The sequence below is a fragment of the Phyllobates terribilis genome, unplaced genomic scaffold, assembly GCF_046119375.1.
Source record: "Phyllobates terribilis strain yellow unplaced genomic scaffold, ASM4611937v1 Scaffold_3__8_contigs__length_932513732, whole genome shotgun sequence".
In the NCBI taxonomy this organism is placed as follows: domain Eukaryota; kingdom Metazoa; phylum Chordata; class Amphibia; order Anura; family Dendrobatidae; genus Phyllobates; species Phyllobates terribilis.
In genome coordinates this window covers 404,021,130-404,036,251 of record NW_027362763.1, presented here as the reverse complement: position 1 = coordinate 404,036,251, position 15,122 = coordinate 404,021,130, and the positions used below count along the sequence as shown (strand labels likewise).

The 15,122-nt window shown below is 36.7% G+C and overlaps 1 protein-coding gene across 3 annotated transcripts in view; it reads left to right on the top strand.

Annotated features, from left to right (window-relative positions):
* Window positions 1–15,122, top strand: part of COL12A1 (collagen type XII alpha 1 chain) — a 175,574-nt gene that overhangs the window by 85,279 nt on the left and 75,173 nt on the right. For all 3 annotated transcript variants that reach the window (XM_073675570.1, XM_073675573.1, XM_073675572.1), the window contains 8 exons: window positions 3,420–3,565; window positions 4,062–4,191; window positions 4,325–4,464; window positions 4,770–4,902; window positions 6,317–6,459; window positions 6,543–6,675; window positions 6,768–6,794; window positions 7,130–7,272. In XM_073675570.1, the coding sequence (XP_073531671.1) occupies window positions 3,420–3,565; window positions 4,062–4,191; window positions 4,325–4,464; window positions 4,770–4,902; window positions 6,317–6,459; window positions 6,543–6,675; window positions 6,768–6,794; window positions 7,130–7,272 (995 nt within the window). The remainder of the gene's footprint in view (window positions 1–3,419; window positions 3,566–4,061; window positions 4,192–4,324; window positions 4,465–4,769; window positions 4,903–6,316; window positions 6,460–6,542; window positions 6,676–6,767; window positions 6,795–7,129; window positions 7,273–15,122) is intronic.

The window sequence follows — 15,122 nt, the reverse complement described above, 5'->3', positions numbered from 1 at the left end:
TTTAAAGATTTTTCTATATTTTCATGACTATGAAAATTGTACATTCACACTGAAGGCATCAAAACTATGAATTAACACATGTGGAATTATATACTTAACAAAAAAGTGTGAAACAACTGAAATTATGTCTTATATTCTAGGTTCTTCAAGGTAGCCACCTTTTGCTTTGATGACTGCTTAGCACACTCTTGGCATTCTCTTGATGAGCTTCAAGTGATAGTCACCGAAAATGGTTTTCACTTCACATGTGTGCCCTGTCAGGTTTAATAAGTGGGATTTCTTGCCTTATAAATGGGGTTGGGACCATCAGTTGTGTTGTGCAGAAGTCTGGTGGATACACAGTTGATAGTCCTACTGAATAGACTGTTAGAATTTGTATTATGGCAAGAAAAAAGCAGCTAAGTAAAGAAAAATGAGTGGCCATCATTACTTTAAGAAATGAAGGTCAGTCAGTGCGAAAAATTGATAAAACTTTGAAAGGGTCCCCACGTGCAGTTGCAAAAACCATCAAGCGCTACAAAGAAACTGGCTCACATCAGGACTGCCCCAGGAAAGGAAGACCAAGAGTCACCTCTGCTTCTGAGGATAAGTTTATCTGAGTCACCAGCCTCAGAAATCGCAGGTTAACAGTAGCTCAGATTAGAGACCAGGTCAATGCCGCACAGAGTTCTAGCAGCAGACACATCTCTACAACAACTGTTAAGAGGAGACTTTGTGCAGCAGGCCTTCATGGTAAAATAGCTGCTAGGAAACCACTGCTAAGGACAGGCAACAAGCAGAAGAGACTTGTTTTGGCTAAAGAACACAAGGAGTGGACATTAGACCAGTGGAAATCTGTGCTTTGGTCTGATGAGTCCAAATTTGAGATCTTTGGTTCCAACCACCGTGTCTTTGTGTGACGCAGAAAAGGTGAATGGATGGACTCTACATGCCTGGTTCCCACCGTGAAGCATGGAGGAGGAGGTGTGATGGTGTGGGGGTGCTTTGCTGGTGACACTGTTGGCATTTCTTCAAAATTGAAGGCATACTGAACCAGCATGGCTACCACAGCATCTTGCAGCGGCATGCTATTCCATCCGGTTTGCGTTTAGTTGGACCATCATTTATTTTTCAACAGGACAATGACCCCAAACACACCTCCAGGCTGTGTAAGGGCTATTTGACCAAGACGGAGAGTGATGGGGTGCTACGCCAGATGACTTGGCCTCCACAGTCACCAGACCTGAACCCAATTGAGATGGTTTGGGGTGAGCTGGACCGCAGAGTGAAGGCAAAAGGGCCAACAAGTGCTAAGCGTCTCTGGGAACTCCTTCAAGATTGTTGGAAGACCATTTCCGGTGACTACCTCTTGAAGCTCATCAAGAGAATGCCAAGAGTGTGCTAAGCAGTCATCAAAGCAAAAGGTGGCTACTTTGAAGAACCTAGAATGTAAGACATATTTTCAGTTATTTCACACTTTTTTGATAAGTATATAATTCCACATGTGTTAATTCATAGTTTTGATGCCTTCAGTGTGAATGTACAATTTTCATAGTCATGAAAAGACAGAAAAATCTTTAAATGAGAAGGTGTGTCCAAACTTTTGGTCTCTACTGTACTTTTCCTCTGATTGTTCCACTTCTAATTTTGGATTACATATACTGATGTAAAATACTGACCAAATACTGAACGTGTGAACGTTGCCTTACAGTTTACTCTGGTACAATATGCCCATCTCAATGAAGCCTTAAATGGTCATTTTTACAGACCTTTTCTTTAGAATATCAATGTCAAAACTTCTATTTTTTCACTAGCAAATCTCATTTATATTCATTGTTAACACTTATATATTATCATGTACTTCCAGCCTCGCAATAATGTTTTATCACATTTATGCTATGGATAGTGCACAGAAGAACTACCTTCACACTTTGGGTAATTTTATGGCCCAAATAAAAATTTGTAATCGCTTTACTACTAATTACTTAAATTATTGGTTAAAGTCAATTTACTACAGGTGGTCTTCATTTACTAATGTTTAAAGTGATTAAAAATTCATGCAGCAAAAAATGCCGAAACATCTGTTCCCTCTGAATGAAAACCACATTCAGTTCACAGGAATGACCCGTAGCATTGACCTGACAACTGCAACAAGTCAAAATAGATTACGGTGATTGCAAAGGAAGAAGAAACAAACATTATGTCATTGTTGTCAGCTACGGGCTTTCTAACACTGCCCTTGCACCAGCTGACAGTCCTAACTACACAGCAATTGGGATTTCTGTTTGCATCACTGATTCCTTTTATCAGTCTGTCAGCTTTAAAAAAATATATAAATATGCAAATTTAAACAAAAAAATATAAAATATAATGTAAAAGAATTACTCCTAAAACATGAAAAATAAGATGAGTGTAGATTCACATATGAAAATAAATCGTTTCACATTTTATATACAGATGCAAATTGCAATTCACATACAACATTAAAGGGAATCTGTCAGTAGGATCAACCCTCCTAAGCCGTCTATATGGGCATGCTGAATAAAATGATACCTTGATATCTGCAATCTGATGTCTTAATCCAGAGAAATCCACATTTTTTTATATGTAAATGAGCCGTTCCTGCCTTTGGGTCGGACATAGATCTGCATGAGAATTTGCCTCCAGAACTTAATTTAAATAAAAAGGCGGTCGTTACCATTATGACATGTAATGGCCGCTCTCTGCTCTCCTGGTCTTACTACAGAGCTGTATGTGGTTATACCTGACACATCTGCAGGTTTGTCTCAGCGCTTCATCTTCCAGCTCACAGGTAGCCAGTGTTACAATACAGCAGAGCTGTGAGAGCTGCAGCAAATTTGTTTGTAAGAAGACAAAGTTCAGTTCTATTGCTCTGTGTTATATGTCTCAAACCAGTAATGCCCCCTTTTATTTAAAATAAGCTTCTCATGCAGCTCAGTGTCCAGCCCACAGCTCATTTACATATAAGAGAAACATGGATTTTTCTGGAATAAGACATTGATATCACTTTATTCAGTTTTCAAAGACCTATATGCCCATATAGATGACTTAGGAGGATGGATCCTACATGCTGATTTCCTTTAAAAAGAACCTGACATTGAAGACATGCTTACCGAACCCTAGGCAGCATATATCAGACACAAGCAGTGTCATTACAGTCATGTATGTTTGAAAAACATACTTTAAAAGCTGCTGGTGAGGGAGCCACACAGGGGATTAATCAAAAAGGTTTGTCCTGTAGTTCTGTAATACATTCTGTCTGTACAATAGATATAAATCAATGACATTTCAAATTTTCTATGCATATTAAGCAAACTGTAAAACCGTTATTTTCTCTTCATAAACAATTTAAAACAGTATTTGCAAAATGGAGGGCAAAAAATACACTTTATAATAACAGGAATCTATTATTTCCACAGTGCCCATCCCCACCATTCGAAATCTTAACATTTATGACATTGGAACAACAACAATGCGCGTCAGATGGGAAGCTGCTCAAGGGGCTACTGGATATCAGTTGTTATATGAGCCTGTCAATGCTACTGTTCCTTCCACAGAGAAAGAGGTGAGGAATGCGGCTCCACTGGCCAATCCAAATAAAATATCAGCATTTGTGGCATATGATAATGTGCTTAAGGAAACCTTCTTTCATGCGCCAGTACTTTGCTTCCATGAGTAAAATTTCGAATCTGGAGAACATTTTATTGGCCGGACTGAAACTCATGGCGGTGCACTCAGTATGATACAATTTAAGCACACACTTAGATTTGTTCTTGTTATATCCAAACACTTTCTGTAATTGATATGCCTGTTCTATTCTTTTTTTACTTCATAATGCTGACATTTTTCATCATCTACATCAAGTCAAGATTTGAAAATTAAATAAAAGACTTGGCCGATAGTGAACATGTTTTCCGATTTTGTCACCAGCAGTGGTTGGCTTCAACACTTAGTTATTTACCTTCATTATTAATGGACATTTTGTGAATTACATAATATGCTTGTTGCATGTTTGAGTTATTCATCCAATGGTTGAAATAATATTTTCTTGTCAATTACAGGTGCGTGTTGGCCCAACCGTCACTGATGTGCGTTTGGAAGAATTATTCCCAAACACTGAGTATACATTGACCGTTTACGCACTTGTTGATGATCTCACCAGTGACCCACTCACAGCTCAGGAAGTGACATGTAAGACTTTATGGTTATTGATCATGACTACTCTAAGTAAAGTCAATGGTATCATGACTGGAGTAGTATTGAAATGCAATCCACTTAGTGGTAGCTTTATTCATGTACTCAATGTAACAATTTTTTTTTGCAGTGCCAATTCAAGGCCCTGGAAATATAAGACTTCGAGACATCACTCATAGCTCAATGAAAGTCTTATGGGATCCTGCACCTGGAAATGTCAGAAAATATATAGTGAGATACAAAGCTGAGACAGAGGAGGATTTCAAAGAGGTAATATAAGCATATTTATTGTTCGTTTATAAAACATTACCTAAAAAAAATTTTTTATTCTCCATATTGATGTCTGTAAGTTAATAGAGGCTTTTAAAATATTTGCTAAAGGGTTAAAGGTTTTTATTTTTTTAACTTTGAATTAATTTTCTTGTTCCTAATACTTTTGTGTAAATGAAAATGTCAACTCATCTTTCTTTAGACTGCTTACTAATTACCAAAGAGATAACACTGCTGAAGTTATGTATGGTTATACTCTCTATAGTCCACATCAACTATATATTTATGGTTCTTTATCATTTTAGGTTGAAGTGGATGGATCAAGGACTACTACACCTTTAACTGACCTGTTCTCAGAAACTGAATATAATGTCAGTGTTACTGCAGTAATGCAAGATGGATTATCATCTCCTCCACGGTTTACACAAGGGACCACAAGTATGCAAAACTCACTTGCTTTAATTAATCCAATGCTCAATCTTCGGATTGCAGGGCGCTTTTGCTAGAAATGTACACCAGTCAGGGACATTTCTGTCTCAATTTACTCAATTTTGTGGCTAAATTTATGATGAAATTGTCAAGCTTGCTTGGCTCCACTCTCTGTCCCAGCTGATCTCTGTCCACTTTTCTATGTTAGCAAAGCTTGCTAGGACAGGCGTAAACACAACAAAAATTGCAAAATTTTCACAAATATTCATATTTATAGTATTTACTGTATATATGCTCTAACTGTTGTAAGGAGCATTAAAAGAATTATTGTCTTATCCATGTCTCACAATTCCTAATGAATAGATATACCAGTGATGACATTTTTAGAAAGCCATGAATGAGCTGCTCTACAACTAACCCAGCTGTCATCGCGTTAGCTCTTTAAAAACAAGGAGCCTACATATGGTACTTACAAATCTGTTGGCTGCAAGTTTCTTATATAAAAAAAAAACCTCATACAAGGCAGCAGTAGCTAGTAGTTTAAGAAATTTTAACCATTCTCTGTGGTCATGTTGCAAGACTTGTTAACGAGTAAGACATTGACCTATGGGGTGGCTATGTACCCTACAAGGTAGTTGCTATTTCATTCTATGAGAAAACTAATTTTTCTATTCTATTTCGTATGGAGCATTGCCAATAAGACTCTATTCAGCCGTTTTCCTTGAAGTGGAACTGTCACTTGCTCAAAAAAAGTAGTTAAATACCTTGTAAAAAACCCTGGGCTCCCCTGAATGTGACATTTTTTTTCAATTTTGTTCTGCGTCAATCCATTGCAGAGATTTTCACAGTTGATGCTTTTGGAGCAAAGTAGTTGAAATCTCTGCTTGCAGTCCAACAAGGCATATTTTTCAGTGTATTCTCTGATGGCGGGCACTTTCACCAGTCCATACCATACACTGCCAATCACAGCTTGGAAGACGAGCAGTCTCAGATGCACCCGAGATATCATTGGAAGCATATGGCCGGGATGGATGAAAGCACATGTCCCCAGAAAAGACTCTGAAGAAACGCCCAGTTGGACTGCAAGCGGAGATTTCACATACTGCTCTTCAAAAACAATAAATATGCATATCTCAGCAATGGAGCAACAGAGCTCAAAATGGAAAAAAAGCAGTTTAATCAGGGAGCTCAGGAATTTTTTAGAAGGTATTTAACACAAGTGATAGAGATATTTTAAGGCGATCCAATACCTCCCTGAGCAAACATTTTCTGAAGACATCCAGACTAATGCACCTTCAGTATTATAAAACTAGTTTAATAGGGCCTTATATAATGTATATTACAACATTTTTTTCTGGAAAGCAAAATTTTAATTAGAAATTGACAGTTTGATATATTGTTTGATATATTTTAATATAAACAGCTCCAGTGCCAGCACCACTCAATCTCAGATTTTCAGAAATAACTACGAATAGTTTTAGGGGCACCTGGGACCATGGTGCACCAGATGTGGCATTGTACAGAATAAGCTGGGCACCAGTTGGGCAGCCAGAAAGAAAGAAAGAGGTAAGCACTCAGCCTCATAAAATCCTTCAAAGGAGCTTTCACTTTACTCTGTCAGTTTAAAACATGTAATTATGTGATTACAGACCATTCTTGAAGGGGAAAAGAACAGTTTGGTATTTGAAGAGCTTGATTCCGATACACGATATGAAGTCTCAGTGACTGCTATTTACCCTGATGAATCAGAAAGTGAAGATCTTATAGGAGTTGAGAAAACATGTAAAGCCTTGTCTTTTTTGGATAACACTTTATCTCTGAGCTGTATCAAGTTATAACTCTAATTATATTTCCTTTTTTCTCTGCTCTCTTAGTACCAAAGATTCCTGTAACAACGCCAAGTGAGTAAATATGTAAAATCTATTAAATATTTACTAAAATCTGCTTCTAAAACAATCCATTCTTGAAAGCATTTTCCAGTTTTATATAAATATTTATCATCATTAATGAGAGATTATGCAACTTTCTAATATATTATTGTAATAATCCTCCTTTCTTAGCTTCTTCAGTGAACACAAACTTTTCAAAGGCTTAAAAAAAATATATCACAAAGTTGCAAAACTTTTCTTTTTTCAATGATTGAGCTTTTAATGTACAACATTAGGACAGTTGGATACATGGGCATTGTATTGTATGCTAATACTGATGTAATAATTTCTAACTTTTACTACACTAGGTCCAAGAAACGGTCCTCGTAACCTGCAAGTGTTCAATGCAACCTCCAGTAGCTTGACTGTGAGATGGGACCTGGCCAGTGGCAAAGTGCAACGATATAGAATATTTTACCAGCCTGCTGTAGGAGATGGAGCTGAACAAACGGTTAGTTGATAATTCGATGTCACACATACTGAAAATAAGAGCTTACATGTTAATTACACATTATCACATGGAAGAGATATTTTGGGTGACTTTACTTACAATAACATCCTACAGAGCTGTAGCTTGGTTTTGTTTTATCCAGAGTAAAGGGTTCATTGTATTGCATCCACCATGTATCTAAACACCCTGGCCCATTCAAAGTGGTTTGTTGGTGCCTCATCAGACATCCAGAACCCAGGGTAACCCTCTGAAGCTACAACCTTGCATTATAAAAACTAGGCATTTATATAAAGATTAGGTTGTTACTTGGGCCATTTAATAAAAACTCTTAGTGGAGATTTATAGTATGTTATAAATCTCTCAGCAATGTCATGAAAAGGGGTGGATCCATGTCATTACTAAGCTGCTGTTGTAGGTAGCTCAGCCATGGTTCCAAGTATGAGTTATGTGTAAGGTATATGGGAGGCAGCTTTAGAATTGTTAGAATCAATGTGGTCAGATTCAGCCCATCAGACTCTTATGAGTCTCAATAACATGTTATTAATGTGTATAATCAGAAAAGGAATTTACTTTGCAGCTTGTAAACTGTAATACTCTACTGGCCCATAGAAATATGTGTAGGGCTACACAAGAGGCCAAAATCGTTTAACTTCTAAATTAAAGAGGACAATTGACCAGTTTTAGCATGTTAAACTGACTGCATCATAGAATAGTGTCTGCAGAGCTGAGTAAATCATAATTTTTATTTTTTAATGTCTCCTCTTCATTGTGGAAGATATTAGCTTGTAAAGTTTAGGTTATAATTTATGTTATAGTTCAACTGGACATGAACAGAAATTTGTCACTGATGGCTTGTACTTCTTCTGCGGCAGAAGGTTGACCAATTATATGCAGGAAGCAACATACAGGGGAAAAAAGGTAGAGATAGAGCCGAGCTGAACTATGAATGATTACAAACACTTCCAGATCTCATCTCATGTCAGTCAGCTTGGAGAATAGGGTGAAAACTGACAGCAGGTTGAGGTGAGATCTGGAAGTGTTTGTAATGATACATAACTCAGCTCTGTATCTCTATCCAGCAGCTGCAGACATCAGTGAGGAGAGGAGGGTGTGTTCTTTTTTTCCCTTATGTTGCTGCCTGCTTATGATCCGCAACGGAGAGGAGAAGTTGAAAAATAGAAAATGCGTTTTACTCAACTTACCAGCCACTATTCCATGATATGGCCAGTTTACATGATCAGACTGGTGAAAGGTCCTTTTTTACCTTCACAGCAGATTTATCTATATTGTATATGCCCTCTAAACAATGTTGTAAAATAGCATGCTTATTTTTTTGTAGCTTTCTTTCTGGTTTCACTTTATTTTCTAGTTTATTTTCATTTGCTTTTGATACTTTACTATGAAATTCGTAATGGATACTAGTATTTCTATGAGGGTAGTAAAAAGTCATATCCAAATAAAAATATGCAATATTCACAGGTCACGGGGTTGAATGAAATAAATTATTCATGCCATTTCAAAGAGAAAATAACTTTTCGTATGGATTTTTAAGAATAATGTAGGAAATGAATGAGAGACTTCAAATACTGAGCATCAAAGATGGAATCTCTAGGGTTAATATTAAATTATTTTTTTAACCCTAGTCCCTGACTAAGAAAGCTATTTAGGGACTGCAAGAAAGCAAAATAAATTTGAAAAAAAGCAGTACTTTCTATCAGTTAATAGCATAAATGCGTACTTCAAAGCACTTCCAGCTGTTCTATAAAACGCATCTGCTGAAAGTATGACGATAAAATGTATTTTTTCAAAAATAAATCAAAGGCATGTTACTGAAATCCTGTGAGCTCAGCAGGCAATACTGGCCTTTTCCCATATTAGCAGATATGTTTATTCAGGGAGCAGAAAACTCTATTTAATGCCATATCATAATAACTTTCAGGTGCACAACCATAGCTTGGTAAAAACACCCCCAAAACAGACTTCTTTTTACTTTGTAGATGAGAAACAGACTTATAAAGATGAAGGCAGAACTGAGATACAGTCTGCATTCACCATTCTGCTTCATTAATAACAGCCAATGAGATTATTAACAGGCACAGCCCTAACATTTTTCTTAGACTCCCATTTAGTTAGATTTGCTAGAATATTAATGACCAGTGTATACTCTGTATAGATATTGGGGCTAATTTACTAAAACTGTCTTAGACAGTGCAAACTTTGACTTGACGTTTTAAAATGTGGCATATTTATCAAATTGATCATTCTGTTGGCTAAATTTGATTTAAAAGTCTCCTCACCTCGACATGTCAGGCTTGACATGTCACTGTCTGCAAGGAGAAACGTTACCACTTGGATCTAAATCCGACACAAATTCAGGGTACATTCACAAGACCATATTTTCGGTCCAAGTGCTGTCTGTCAAAAAACCTGACCTCACACGGACAGCATTCGGTCCAATGTTATTCAGTAGGGCTGTTCAGAAAACAGTTTTTCACATGAACCGAATGTCCGTGTGAAAAAAAATTGCCGCATGCACTATTCTCTTCAAGATTGCAAATGAGACTGTCCTATTCAAGTCTATGGGTGTGCAAAAAAATCTAGTCCCATATGGATCACCCATATAGCATCTGATTGTTATAGATACATTCCAAGTAATAACATAGGAAACTTAATTTGGTCTTGAAAAATGTATTAATTGATAATGTATAAAAAAGGATGAGATACAGATGACAATAGAGATGATGAATCATTTTTTCTAGATGAAAATCGAACGTTTTTGTTACACACTTGTGTGAACTTAGCCTTAGTGCTTGTTCAGACAAGCGTATTAAGTGTCTGTGTGCTGTCCATTTGCAAAATTGATAACATTCGGACAGCAGACTTAACAATGCAGGTGAATGTTATGGTTCACATGAACGTTTTTACAAGCAGACCGCTGGTTTGCGTGTAATAAATTGCAGCTTACACTAATTTGACCTGAATTTTGGATCAAACTTGCCCATTATGAGTCAATGGGTGTGTAAATAAAGGATCACATATGGGATATCATCCATATGTCATGCATTTTTCACAGATACATTACAACTATAACAATATGAAACTGCATTTCAATTTTATTATTTATTAAATTATACATGTAAAAAACAGATGCCATTCGGATGTACATTGGCTTACTTTAGTCAGCTAAGTTATGCCAAATTGTGGCTCAGTATAGGGGCACAGGATAGTGAAACCCTTATTCTTCTCACTTTCCTATATGCCATGAGACTTTGTGAAGCGTGTCCAAAAGCGTGTCTAAAACACATAATAAATGTAATGCATGGCATGAAAGACCAAGCATTTGAAGTGACTGAATTATTGGTCCATTTCCTATATCTGCTGTAGATGGACAAATATCGTCAGTGCACTGGAGTCAAAATAAAATGGTGCCATAAATCGCGGAATGTAGGTCTAATAAAATATTTAAAGTTTTCTGAAAGCCCTGAGTAATTTGAAGTGTTTTCCCCATAAAGTTAATGAAAGAGCATCGTATATGTCACTATAAACAATTTACAATAGTTTGCCTAGAAGAACCTATAAAGTCATCCAGATGTTTAGTTTATTAAAATGTACATTATAGCCTCACAGTAGAAAGCTTAAAGGGGTTAGGATCGAATAAAAAAAAATATACTAACAACTAAAATTACTCTTCACCTTGGGCCAAAAAAAGTGCTCTTCATTTTTCATGTATACTACCAGGTACCCTCAATTTGAAGGCCACTACCTCCTCTGCTCAGATCAGCGTTGGGTTCTTGCTTCCAAGATGGCTGCTCAAATAGGATTTAGAGTGCAGTGGTAATTCTAAACCATCTCTCCCTTGCCTTTCCTATGCTATGGCATACAGTATGAAAGGCAGGAAAAGAATGGAGAGGCTGATGGATAGATTTGGTCAGATGCTTCTCCACCAGCAGCCATATTGAGAACAGCAGAGCTGTGCAGTTCGTCAAGAAGGTGGCACCAAAAAGGACTGAAGGGAAATCTGTAATACTTTATTAGTAAGTGGCACAAAATCATGGCCTCAGCACTTTGGTTAAAATAAGATAATCAGGACCTCCCCTGTAAAGAACCTTATTGTAAATACTCATATCCTCTGGTACAACCTCTACTGAATTAATAGGTGCTCTATCAAAATTTCTCTAAGCATTTTTGGGAACAAGAGCTTTAATTATGAGGGATTGAAGGAGCCCAAGCAGTGCTCCCAATTATTCAAAAGAGAAGAGGTTACCTGAAGCCCACTATAACAATATATGATATTGATTTCTCAATCTCACATATACACATTAGGTCAATTTTAAGATATTCAAGTCAACCATCTTGTATTGTGGGGGGAAATCAGTCTCCTTAAAAGGAAGCCCATGCAAACATTTTGATCTTTTAACAATTTGGTTAAAATAACAAAAAAAAAGCGAAAGTGAACAGCAACATTTTACGTCATGTTCAGCAAAACATGCAGACAAGCAACATAAAGTGCAAAAAGTTCAAAACAAAGCAATAGAAGAGCTATGGCTCTGAAAAAGGAGCCAAAATGAAATAAATCTTGGTTACTATTCCCCCATATTACAGTTTTCTTCTAACTAAGACCAGAAGCAGCAGAATCACTCAGGATAAACAATTTGATGACTGATCTAAAAATTAAGTCAATAAATAACAGACATTTTACTTTTGATTTTCTTTTTACATTTTTTTTTACATTTTGGGTTGCACCTTGGGTTACAAAACCCTTAAATATTTAAATTGTTTGTTTTCTAGATTAGAGGAGATTGACTTGTTTTTTTAGGTAAAGTCTTAATAATGATTGAATCTTTGCAAATTGCTTTATTTTTAAAACCAGACATGACATTATTCATTATATTATTGTCAATATTTTTTTGTTATTATTGCCACGTGTTGTATATCAGATTAGCTTTTTGCTGCTTTAAGTGAACCTATAAAGTGAAAGTATATTGCTGGTGTATGCTCTTAAAGGGAATCTGTTAGCAGGTTTTTGCTATGCAATCTGAAGGCAGCATAAGGTAGGTGCTGAGACACTGATTACAGGGAAATGTCACTTTTTAGGCCGTGAGCTGTTATTTCAATACAATAAGTGTTTATCTCCTGCTGATAAAAGTGTTTTTATCACTGCCAGACTAGCTCCCATGTGCCTCCTAGTCCAACTAACCCCCCAGCACTGATTAGCAGCTCACTGTCAATAGACAATGTACATAGAGAGCTGTGGTGTGAGCAGGAATAGCTTTCTGAGCTCTGCTGCATGCTACATTGGAAACCTCTGGTTGTATCATAATTCTTCCACCCAGTAAACTAAGTGATACATTGCTGGAATCAGGGTCTAGTTCCCTACATTATGCTGCTCTCAGATAAGGTAGCAATAACGTAGTGACAGATTCCCTTTAATTTATGATTGGGGAAGATCCGACCTCTGAGACCCTTACATATTGTAAAAATGAAGGGCAGTAGGTTTGGTGTAGTGATGTAACCTCTTTGATGTTTTGTCCCCTGCACAGCGGAACCCTGGTCATCACTGTGAACTTTACTGCAGGGTGACTCCATTTGTGTGGATGGGATAAACTGCAGTTCTCTGCCCAGCCAGGTTACCTGGAACATTTTCATTTAGGGAAAGCTCAGATGGGGACACAGTTCTATATCAGTACTCATTTACTTTGATTCCTAGGATTGGTTGGGGTCACAGAAGTTGGACTTAGTGATATACAGATACTTTATATGATTCAAAAAACTCTTTAATATTTATTTGCCACGTTGTATTTAAAGTTTATCATTCATTTTCCTGGAAAGAACTGCATTTTCAAGGTTTTAGGCCAATATAGCAGCAACTTGACTTGATTTTATTAGTCTTACATCAAGAACCAAGACCCACAAGACTTTATTTTACCATGCATATTTTCATTTAATAGCATTTACCACCATATGGATTTTTGTAGAATGGCAGAATGTTATCTCTTTTATCTGTGTATTTTTTAATAGCCCATAATTAGCATTCTCTTGAAGTTAGTTCCAGCTGCTAGTAAAACACACTCTTACTGCTAAATATCTATCATAAATGCTTAAAACTATTCAGCCCAAGAGAGAGCGAATATTGGCAGCTTTTCAGCACCATTACTGGGCTTCTGTCTCACAGAGGCTTCTCTGCAAAAGTTTAAAGGTTTATTTGGGAAGATTCCCCAGCTGCGGAGCTGAGAACAGGACAAGACACCATACTTTGAAGACTTTTTAATAGTTTTTCTTTTTAAATCTGGAATTATCCAGTCTTGGTTACAAACAAAAAATGGACAATTTTCGCATAACTTCAAATACCAATGTACTGTTTGCACTGAGCCAACTTTTCCCTATGAAGAGTCAAATCTTTATTGATGATCATATATCTGTTTCTATTAGTTTTGACTATAGAAAACATGGCTGTAAAGAGGAACTATGAGTTCGGAAAAAGTCACAGAAGATGAAAATATAGAACTTTTCTAAAATCAAGAAGTTCAACAAGTTCCCCTTGTATTACACTGTTACAAGTTTTTACTTTTAAAGTCAGCACAAAATCTGGTGAAAGGGTTGATCTGCTTCTATAAACTATCTGAATGGTAAATTGAGCCTTGTGCGAAGATATGGTTGAACAAATTAAATCAAGGAAAATCTATCGAAGAATCAATTCTACTATTTTTCTTATAAATTTTACAAATGCATAAAGCAAACATAGTGATTTAATTCACTAATGCATCCCAAACAGAAGCAAATCAACGAAACGTGAATCAGGAACATTTTCCTCACCCCTCTAAAGGAGCCTGATGTTTGCTAGATACAAATTTCTAATATTTATCAGGCGTGTAATAAGACATCCCTGTGCATTAGGCAGTGCAGATAAAAGCGGAAGATACAATTGCTTAAAATAGGTTAATCTACAAAAGAAAGAAAAAAGTGGCATGCAAAGGGTTAATCTACGTCTCTCACGACATACATACAGAGCCAATAGCATTCACGACGAATAAAAGTACCACTTTCATAATATGGCATGTGGTGGAGCAAGCATTCCACTTTTTTATTGGCAGTGATTCATAAGGAATATGTAAGATAAAACCCATGCGTGAAACAAAACAAATGTAGTTGGAGGTACGCTGTAGGCCATAGATCCATAATGTGATCAAGCGCATGATAATGTGCACATAGTCCTTAGGTTCCTAAACAAGGTAAAAACTATCCAATGCTGGGATCTCACCGATCTCCAGAAGGGGTGTACTTGTGTCCTCTGTTCTCTACAGCCTAAAAGAATTGAATGGTTTGGTAGGCGTTGCATGTGTTCTACTACTCTAGTTAAGTTTCTATTGGAGGTCTAGTGGTGGGGTAGACACTGATCATTTATCACCTATCAAGTGGGTAGGTGATAACATGTTTAAGCTGGGATACTCCTTTAAGAAAGATACATTTTTTTTACGTTTTGAAGCCATGATTATTTATATTGTGGGAAGTTTGTGAATAGCATTTCTTTTAAGAAAAATATATGCCGGAGGCCTAGTAGTGGGATCCATACTGCACATTTATCACCTATCAAATGGTAGGTGATAACTTGCTTAGGCTGGAGATGTTTAAATACTGTTCTTTTTTTAACATTTAGGAGCCATTGCTGTTTATATAGTGGTAAACTGGTGAATAGCTCCTCTTTTAGGAAAAGATTTTCCTGAAAATTGCTGACATAGACAGCTCTGGCTCTACTTGACACCACACCATACCCTTAAAGGCTTTGTACGTGTAATTCATAAAATACATTCCTTACTTGAATTTACAGTCTAAGCCCAGCCAGCAGCATGTAT